General features: G+C 55.4%; 1 protein-coding gene across 1 annotated transcript; it reads left to right on the forward strand.

Annotated features, from left to right (window-relative positions):
- Positions 1-1,668: 1,668 nt before the first annotated feature.
- Positions 1,669-5,389, forward strand: PRR18 (proline rich 18). The gene is made up of 2 exons (XM_068551086.1): positions 1,669-1,929; positions 2,027-5,389. The coding sequence occupies exon 2, from the start codon at positions 2,058-2,060 to the stop codon at positions 2,880-2,882; it is 825 nt and encodes a 274-aa protein (XP_068407187.1). The 5' UTR covers positions 1,669-1,929; positions 2,027-2,057; the 3' UTR covers positions 2,883-5,389.
- Positions 5,390-10,543: the final 5,154 nt, after the last annotated feature.

Below are 10,543 nucleotides of genomic sequence, written 5' to 3' on the forward strand. Positions count from 1 at the left end.
AGTCAGAGGGGTAGGGGTCAGGAGAGTGCCTGCCACGTAGCACGTCAGTCACATCCCTTAGCTGTTACGAGATGCCAATCCACACTCACCTCCGACCCTCACCCTTCAACTGTCATTACTTCTGAAGCATCCTAAGAATTAGGAAATCGGAAGGAGAGAAACCCAGTCGCGGATACAGTTACAGCTTTGGAACTGCTGGGGTCCCTACTCAAATCGCTGGGCATCCAGCTCCCGCTGGGCTGTGCCCGCAGAAGTGGTACCATAGCCCCCTCCTCGTCCTCCCGCCTTCAGTCCCCCCGCCTTCACTGGCTTCACCTCATCTCCTGCCCTCCGCGCTCCTGGCAGGAGTGTCCACCTGCTGCCACGGCTAACATACCTAGTCCACACCCACCCAGAAATACCTGGAATAAAATGCATATGTGATTTCGGGACCTACGACACAGACATCTTTATGACCTAAACGGTCTCAAACGTATTCTCCCAGGGCTATGGGAGGAGACAGGTTGCCTCGAGGCCCTGGTGGGGAAGGGGAGAAGGTCCGTGAGTGGAAGGACAGCAGGGAGCCGTGTCTGGAAGCTGTGTTTGCATATTTTATGGAGAGGAGGTAAACGGGGCGGGGGAGGGGGTAGTTTTGAGGGTTCTGGTGGAGATGATGGGGCCTAAACCTACCCCCGCCCCCAGCCGTCATGAGAAATGTTTCTGGCCACCTATCAAGTTTCCTTCTTGCTGTGCCTGACCCAGTGGGGACACGTGAGAGGAGGCAGGGGGGAAAGTGGCCAGTGCCCTCGTGGCCACCGACCGCAGGGAGGTGCCGGTGCCACAACAGGAGCGTGCAGAGAGCTGGGCGGGGCCGCTGGGGCCCTTGGTCACATACGAGTTTACCCACATTTGAATGCTCTTACCTAAGCTGGGGCCACACCCCACACAACCTACTTACGTTCTGGGTTAGCCCAGAAAAGCATATCGTATGGAAAATGTTTTTTGCAGATCTAAACAACTGACAGTTCTCCATAAGTAATGCAGGGACTGCTTGTATGAAACTTTGACTTTATGACGTATTGCTCTGTAATTATTCACTGAATTACTCATGTATTCAACAAACGTCTGAATATCGTAGGAGTGTTTTCGTGTCTCTACCACTAGAATCCAAGCTGACAGTGAAGCTGTCTCATTCATTCTGAACCACTCACTGTTGCAGCAGTAAATACTCTCCTTTGCTCACAGGAATCACTCCTGAAAAGAACTTAATGTCTGGTATTTCCTATATCATGATTTAACTGAAACTGGCCTATTTTGCCGAAAACTAGGTTTTTAATTTTAAAATGACTGTCTTTCAGCAGTGGCATCATCCTATAAAAACAAAAGCAAGACGATTCCCTGAAATGTCTTTTCCCCACCTCTGAGCTCCAGCCAGCTTTCTCCTCCGACACCGGACTGCGAGGCCGGCCCGGCCAGAGGTACCACCCGCCGCCGCCGCCGCCTTGCCCACCATCTTAAAGGCACCGAGAGGCTGCTCAGGATTTTCTCTCCAACGTGCAAGGACTCCGCCTAGGGCTTAGGACACGCCTGGTTCTCCCCGCCTCTGGTGGATTAAAACTAGCCCCTGGCGGTGGAAGGCCAGCTGGGGAGCCTCGCCCGGTCCAGTCGCTCGTGACACCAGCCGGGCGCAGCGGCTCCTCGCCCCGCCGCGTCCTCGGCCACCGCGCTCGGCTCCTCCTCCCGCCGGCGCGTCTGGCTCGGCGTGGCCCGGGCGGCCGGTGCAGTGCCCGCTGTGCCGGGCGAGGAGACCCGAGTCGGGGCAGCGCCCCCGGCCCCGGAAGGGAGGGAGGAAGGAAGGAGGGAAGGAAGGAGGGAGGGGTGCCGTGGCGTGAAGCCCTAGGTGTGGGCGCCGGGACGTGAGGAAGCCGGAGATGCTGCGGCCGGACCGAGGTGGGTGCGGAGCGAGGACGAGGGCCCGACCCCGGCCACCCACAGGGAGGGCGCCGGGCCCCGCGCACCGAGACTAAAGCCGTCCCTCTCCTTCCAGGGCGCTGACGACCCGCCGGCCGGGCAGCACCATGCCGTTCCCGCCCCTGCCGCCGCCGCCGCCCACTCCGGCGCCGGGGGTCCCCGCCGCGCGCCCGCCGCCCCGGAAGCCGGCCGCCCCCCGCAAGGCGGCCGTGCCCGCCTGCGCCCCGCCGGGGCCCTTGCCGCCCGCCGCGGCCGCGGAGAAGAAGAGGCGGCCCCCCGAGCGACCCCCGGTGCTGCTGTCCAGCTCCTGGCCCTCCGCCACCCTGAAGAGGCCGCCGGCCCGCCGCGCCCCCGGCCCGGCCTCCCCGCGCGCCCCGCCGCCGGCCGCGCCCGGCCGCCCGCGCGCTCCGGCCCCGTGCGCGCCCCGGCCGGCCGGCTCCGGCGACGGCCCCGCGGGGGCCGCCACCTCCGGGGCCGGGCCCGACGCCGCCCTGCGCTTCTCCCTGAGCCTCACGCCCGAGGCCGTGCTGGTCATCCAGCGGCGCCACCTGGAGAAGCAGCTGCTGGCGCGGCCCCGTCGGGCGGCGCCCGCGCCCTCGGCCGACGCCGGGCGCCCGCTCGCCCCCTGCCCCCGGGCCCGGGCCGCAGGCCTCGGCCGCCGCCCGCCCCTGCCCGGCGCCCCGCTGCTGCCCGGCGGCCTGCAGGGCCCCGACCCCAGCCCGCGGCCCGCGGACCTGCGGCCGCTGCTCAAGGTGTCGCTGCTCAACGAGCGGCACAAGTACGACGACGTGGAGTACGAGGAGGAGGCCGCGGCCGCCGACGAGGGCCTGGTGCGCAAGTGCACCGAGTGGCTGCGCGGCGTGGAGTCGGCGGCCGCCGCGCGCGACCGGGCGGGGCCCCTGGACGCGCTGCCGCACCTGAGCTCGCTGTGACCGCGCCCCGGGGACACTCGGCCTCGCTGACGCCCCCGCGCCCCTCCCGGGAGCCGAGGGGCCCCCGCGGGACACGGCCCGCCTCGCCGACCCCGCGGCCCACCTGCCGCACGCCGGGGCCTGCGGGCCTGCCTTCTGCACCTGCGGGCCTCTTCCACGCCCCAGGTGTCCTCGGGGCTCGTGGGGTGGGGCGGGGGGTGAGCGGGGGTGAAGGTGCCTGTCAGCTCCCACTCCTAAGGTTCGCGTAGGTCCCGGAGACCCTCCGCGGGGCGCGGGCCCCTGTCTGTGGGTGTCGCTCTGCGGGTGCGCGACGCCAGGTGCCCTGGTCCCAGCAGTGGGTGACAGCCACGTGTGGGTGCGGGGCGAACCAGGAGGGTGGCCGTCTGGTGCAGAGCTGGACACGGTGCTGCACGTAGGATTTTGTTTCTCCTGAGCAGAAACACGTCCCGGAGACTGGAAGGTCTGGGGGCTCAAGTGAACCGAACTTCCCAACGGGAAGGGGGAGGCTAGTGACCGCCAGGAAGGTCCGCCTGGAGAGTGGGCGCTGTGCCGGGCACAGTGCTCTGCGGTCACAACACCGACTCGTGGGGGCTTTCGAGCCCACGTACACACTTACACACGCACACTCACACATGCTTACCCTCACACACACGCACTCAGCTCTCACACTCACTCGTGCTCTCACGCACACTTACACACCTCACACTCATGCTCCTACGTGCACACATGCTCACACGTCCTCACACTGGTTCACATACATGCTCTTGCCCGCAATGCTCTCTCCACTCACAAACCTCACGCGCGCGCGCGCACAAGACTTTCTGAAGCACAGCTGCGGGAATTGTTTTCAGCGTCTGGGGTAAGGTGTGAGCCAGAGCGAGGCTCGGCTTCTGGAAAATGCATCCTCTGTACTTGAAGGGCTGCTCACAAATGTCTTTTGTGCTACAGAAAGGAAGGGTAGCCAGAGGAAGGGGGCAAAGTGCAGAGCTGGACCCAGACGCAGGACAAGATGTGCCGGGCCAGAGAGCCACTTGTTTAGGGAGAAAGTGGGGAGTGCAGAGCAGATGTGTGTGTTTTCAGTATTTTTAATCGCTGTGTGAAAATCAGTGACATGGTGGCTTTGTACAGTTGTATACAGTGATTTGAGAAAAGGAAATTATTTGAACAAAGGGTAAGACTCCGCTGCCTTTCAGGAGTCATACCCTTCCCCACTAACTCCAGGCTGATTTCTAGATTTTTTTTTCCATGCATCTATTTCGCTCGAAGGTTGAGAAGGGGGGGAAATGTTATAATCAGATAAAGCTGGTTAGAGAAGAGTGTAATGTATTACCTCAATTTTGGACTTATTTTGTAAAAGTTAATAACTAGCTTAATGTTTATCTCAGACTTTAATGTGTCAAGTCGATTATATTTACATTGAAGCTTTACATTTTTAAAAGCCAGTTTGTATTTTTCTTGTGGAGATCTCTGCTCTAATCTCGCTCTCTCATGCCAGGCACAAATCTAGGTAGACACAGAGCATCTAATTTTGTGGGAGCTAGATCAGCCGCCAGATGAGATGCAAAACCAAATACCCCATCCACTGAATAGCTTGCCTCCTGTTTGAATGCACAGAGCTAGACTGTCTTTTATTTTAAATGAGTGTATTACTACCAGAGAGGCAAAGTCAGCAATCGTTTGGAGGTGAAATTAAGACACGTGTCTCGTGAATGCTCCGGGCGCCCCCGGTGGCGTCTGCAGAGCTGGGTCCTGGGGGAGAAACGAAAGCTCGTTCTGGACATCAACCAGCAGGTTGAGAGTGAACTGTGAGATCAAGGTGGGCAGAGTCGTAACTTGGTCTCATTTGCACTTAGTGCAAATACCGGTGATTAAGAGGCCCAGGGTCCTGCCCATCGTGACCATAACATTTTAAAGACTTTCCTAAAGGAATCGATGTTTGCAGAGCGTCTTTCTGCGTCTGCCCGTGTGTGTCTGGGTCCTGCTGCTGGTCATGCGTGGTCTCTGTGCCCCTGTGTTATCCTTTGTTTCCCTCTCCTCATCCTACCCCCTTCTCTGGGCTCCTAGCCCCATCTCGCTCTTAACCGGCCGCGGTAAGACACCACGCACATTTTTCTCCCTTGCGACGTCGGGTAGAGCTGTGTGCCTTGTTCTTCACTTTAAAAGCAGATGTGTGGAACATTTAGATTACGCTGGTTGACGACCCTCAGTAAAAAGTGAGAAAGGTTCTACACCTGACACGTGATGTCTGTTCATGTTGTAACTGATGTTTTGAGGATGTTTTCTAAGTCACTGCGCTGCAGCTTCTTAATGCTTAAATAAAGGAGAAATTTGATGACTGTATTTCTTTTTAGGAGGATATTAAACAGTGGTCAGGAAGAGATCTCCGAGGTATTTAGAGGTCTTCTGAGGGAATTCCCTGGCGGTCCAGTGGTTAGGACTTGGCGCTTTCACTGCCGAGGGCGAAGGTTCGATCCCTGGTCAGGGAACTAAGATCCCACAAGCTGCGCAGCGAGGCCAAATAAATAAATAAATAAATAAAGTTCATCTGAGATGGTCTCTCCGTGGTGCTGCCCCACCTGGGGCTCTGGAATTTCCAGGGGTTGGCAAAGGGTCATCGGCCTTAATTACTGCCAGCAGTGACCAGGATTTTAATAATTCTAATGCTAGTCAAAGAGTATTGTAATAAGGTTGGCAACAGTACTTAACCTCCTGTTGTGTCACCGACCCCCCCACCCCCCATGAAAGCTATACTCAAATAGACTCCTAAGAATATGTTGCAGAGCGTCTTGCTGGAAAGCAGATGCGTCTTTTCCGGAAATAGCAGATGCCGGAAATCAGAAACTTCAGTTTTGTGGTTTCACGAGAAACGATACAATTCTGTGGAAGGAAGGTGGTGATCTGTGGGGTCTGGTTATATTAAACTGACTCTGAAATTGTAATTTTGCACCTTTGATGTTAGCATGGAAATTTCCGCCAACTGTGAAATGAGCAGTAAAAACACTTGCGTGTTAATAGACGTGCACACAAATGCCTTGTCACCAGTGAGGTGCCCAGAGTGGCCTGGTTCAGACCAGCATTGCCTTTGTCCAGATGCTGACCGGGGAAGAGGGCTGCTGTTCCCGTGGCCTGGCATGGTGGCCCTGTGCTCAGCTTAGAGACTGAGCGCCTCCCCAGTGTGGTCCAGGAGAATGTTCATTTGGAGGTTAAAGGTGGCCCAAGGAGCCTTCCAGCCTGCTGTTCTTTGTCAGCCATCTCTCATTACATTTCTGTGTCTCCATCTCTTAAGTGTTATGGGGATAAGAGGACACGGTGGACCCTGGGAAGGATTATGCTGAGCTGTGTGTGAAGCATTTGGGACCACACGGTACGTCCCCAGCTCAAGGTCAGCTGTAATTACTACTTCAAAGAATCTTTACTCGCCAAAAACATGATTCTTTGGCACTTATGTGTGCAAAATCAAAACCCTCCCTGGCTACAGTATTCTGAGATTTTTCTCTCTAACCATTTAATGCACATGTGTGGCGAGGGCTAAAGATTTATTTCCCTGAGGAGTTTAAAATAAAAACCTGTCTTGTGGTTCCCCTCCTTATTTCAGACTTATTTCAAGCTGAACACAAAATTTAGCTCTGAGCTTCCTGGTAGCAAAGGCAAAATTTAAAGTAGTGAGCTGTTAATTTCCATATCTAATAACAAGACACACTAACACATTACAAGAGACAAACCTTTTCTTAGAGAAAACTATTTCTGTGTTATGTATATATTTGTATTACATACAATATGGTAGACCGAATCCTTAAGTGCAGTTTCCAGAAGATGCATAAATGTTCTTCATATTACTCTTAGTTCTTAATGAAAGCCAATGGGATAATTCAGTTGCATCCTCTCTCATGTTGGGCCATCCCACCTGATGGAGGTGGATTATATGGAAACCTGCAGGAAAAAATAATAGAGAATCTTTAGGAAGTAGTTTTAGATCTGCTTAACTATTTAGCAACAACTAGCCTAAAGCACCAGAAAATTGTCTGCAAATCAGTTCCCAAGCTTTTTGGTCTCAAGACCAAAACTTTTAAACATATTATGCTTAAAAGTTATTGAAGGAGGCCAAAGAGCTTAAATCTATGTAGATTATATTTCTATCAATACTTCTTGTATTAGAAATATAAGCCAAGACCCTAGAAGAATCTGGGGACCCTCAGAAGCCCCTGGAGCCCGCTTTGAGAACCACTCGCTTCCACCATGTGTATCATCAGTTCCTGCTGCCTGTCATCTCTGCGGGGGGTGGAGACCTACGTCTGAAACCCTGGGGAAGCATTTGAAGACAGACCATCCAGACCCCATCTAGATGTCCTAATTCAGCAGACCTCAGGCGGGGCCGGCTCAGACAGCAGGACCAGCTTCGGGGCAGCTCGGGGCCCAGCAGCCTCAGACGGCAGCTCTCGTGGGCTCTTGCTCCAGCAGAAGGGGACCCGGCAGCCGCGTGGCCTGCAGGGACCACCGTGGGCGACTCAGGCCGACTGCGTGGCGCCACCACTGCCGCAGCCCTTCCGCGTTCTGAAACCCACGTGCGGTGTTAGATTCCCTCTGCCTGAAATGGCCGCAGCGCGCTCTGCCTGGTGGAGACGCACGGGAGTAGACAGAGCCGGCCGGGGCTTGCGGCCTCTGCGGGATTCCCGGAGGGGCCTCCCCACGTGCCCCACGTGCCCCACGTGCCCCACGTGGGGCCTCCGCAAGTAGGAGGCTCGGGGTGCAGCGCCGGCTGCAAGGACACAGCAGCCTTCTCTCTATCTGCAGATGTAGAAAATGAGTCCTAGAGGGGAAAGCAGCTCACACCAGCACCTGTACCACCACCCAGTCGTAGAGCTGACCTCATACCCAGGTCTCCGGATTCAACTTCTTAACCTTCACACAGAGGGTCTAGTGAGTGTGGAGGGCACGTGGGCGAGCGTCGGGAGGACCCTCACACGATGCCCCTCCCAGGAACCTCCCTCGGTGGGTTTTGGGAATCTTGAATTTTCCATGGAGCATAGATTTAAAACCTTTTATAGACAAAGATCACACCAGAAATCAACAAAGTAGGACACTAACAATAGAGAAAACTTACAAAGCCCTAAGTTGGTTCTTTTTAAAGATTAGTCAAAATGAGGGACTGGGGCTTCCCTGGTGGCACAGTGGTTGAGAATCTGCCTGCCAATGCAGGGGACACGGGTTCGAGCCCGGGTCTGGGAAGATCCCACATGCCGCGGAGCAACTAGGCCCGTGAGCCACAATTACTGAGCCTGCGCGTCTGGAGCCTGTGCTCCGCAACAAGAGAAGCCGCGACAGTGAGAGGCCCGCGCACCGCGATGAAGAGTGACCCCCGCTTGCCGCAACTAGAGAAAGCCCTTGCACAGAAACGAAGACCCAACACAGCCATAAATAAATAAGTAAGTAAGTAAGTAAGTAAGTAAATAAATAAATATATATAAATGAGGGACGTCCCTGGCAGTTCAGTGGTTTAGACTCCGAGCTTCCACAACAGGGGGCACGGGTTCGAACCCTGGTCCGGGAACTAAGATCCTGCATGCCGTGCAGCGTGACCACAAAAAAAAAAAAAAAAAGCGTCTAGTGTGACTGATCAAGAGGAAAAAAAAAAAAAGCACAAATTGCCAAGATCAGAAATAAGAGGAGGGATTTAACTGCAATCCCACAGATTTTAAAAGGGCAGTCAAACCGGGAGACAGAAGGAGTCCTGCCTTCCCACCCACCGCCCACAGTGCTGGTCAGAGCAGGCGCTAGCCAAGGTGTTCTCTTAGTGTTTATTAGTGTTGGGTGTTTATTTTAGAAAACGTTCCTTTCCAAGGTCAATGTCTAGTTTGCCAAACAGTAAAAACAGCTGATATTTGCATGTCTGAGGCATAAATGTTTATTTTGCATTGTGATTCATTTGGATGCAAGGAGGATTTTGCTTGTTTCCTTAAGCAAAAGATTAAACAGAAAGCCTCCAACATACAGTCACAAATACGCTGGAAAAAATAACTTCCCTTTTGCAGGGAGAGCCTGGTTTGCGGGCCACGTCATTCACAGCGTGGGGCCTCTCCTGTGCCCTGGGCATTCCCCCTCTCTTCCCCGGGGCCGCCTGGGCTCACTCTTCCCCCACAGCAGGCTGTGCTCTGTCGAGCCACTGGGTTTAGTCTCTGCCCTGGTCCCTGGTGCTGTGGATCTGCCTGCCTGCAGCCCTGTTTTGCCTTTTTATTGCATCAGTAACAGCACTAGCCTTCATTTCAGCGCTCTTACATTTATCACCAATTTGGATGAAACTCTTTGGCCAATTTTCTAGACAAAAGGGGCACCTGTGATGTGTCCCAAGCACTCAGGTATGAGTGGCAGCAACCAAACTGTGGCCAGTGCCCCACGGGTGCTGGGGCGGCAGAGGGGGGTGTGCCCGCCCCGCCCCCCGGCTGCTGTGTCCCACGCCCGCAGGGAAGCATCCAGGGAAGTCTGCCCAGGACGCCTCCTGACCTGGACTCTGTAGCTTCACGAGTTAGTTTCACTCTGTAGTTTCACGAGTCGGGGGGGCCACACCCTCCCAGTTATGATGCTTGTGAGGTGTTACAGTCACCTGAGACCCTCGGGTGTGTCACACAGTGGAGGGGTTGGGATGGGGTGACGTGGGCTCCAGGCCAAAAACATGAAAACCTTCTCCCAGGGACTTGCTGAAAAGGCGCTCTTAGAAGAAACCAACTTTCTGGGTGAAAGAGAAAGCAGACCCTGAGGGAGACTCAGTGACCCTGAGGGTCTCTGTGTCCAGGTGTCACACGGTGATGCCGGTGGGCTGGCAGCACCAAGCCCAGTGCCTGGCCCATCCCTGGTCCCCACGTTCTCAGTGACCTCTTCGGTCACTGCCTTCCCGGCTCCCCCCTCTGGACCAGGGCGATGGGAGCTCCGGCCGGGGGACCGGGCCTGGCACGTGGTGACGTGGTGCTCGCCTTCATTGGGCACAGACCCCTGAACATGACCCCGCTGACCGCAGCGCCGCACCAGCAGAGAAGGCCCAGCCAGAGAGGTCTGGAACAATCTCTGAGTGGTGGGGACAGGCCTTCCAACAAAGGGCTCACTCATGACCAAGCACAGCCAGTACCCACTGCTGTGCTGTCTCGGGGCCTGCAGAGAAACACCACGGGTGATGGGAGGGCCAACGACAGACAATCAGATGATTTCATCCTTGTTATAAAGCACAGCTGTCCTGGGCAGACTGGCCGGCAGGCGCCCACCGCCCCACGGTCAAAGCCACGTTAAGGAGATTGTTTCACCCGCGTTCCTCACTTTCCGTCTCCACAGAAGGCGTCTGAAAGTCAGGGGTACCTTTTCAAGGACGCCTGTCTGTTCTCAGAGCCGAGTAGCTCCTGGCAGAAATTACACCCGCTCTTCCACTAACAACAGAATATTTGACCAAATTTTAGAAAAAATGCCCTCAAATGTTAAATATGCAGCACAAAGAGAAGGGACCCCTCGTGGGTAGAAAGGGAAGACGAACAGACGTCCGGACAAAAACGGAATTGTGATTACACGAGTGAGTGATGCTTCGCCATTTGTGGTCTTCTAGCTGCACTGACCTTTGTTCTAGAATCACCAGTAGATCCTCGTTAGGAAAGTAAATGAGCTGGGAAATGGCCGGAGTCGGC

The sequence above is a fragment of the Eschrichtius robustus genome, chromosome 9 (assembly GCF_028021215.1).
Source record: "Eschrichtius robustus isolate mEscRob2 chromosome 9, mEscRob2.pri, whole genome shotgun sequence".
Classification (NCBI taxonomy): domain Eukaryota; kingdom Metazoa; phylum Chordata; class Mammalia; order Artiodactyla; family Eschrichtiidae; genus Eschrichtius; species Eschrichtius robustus.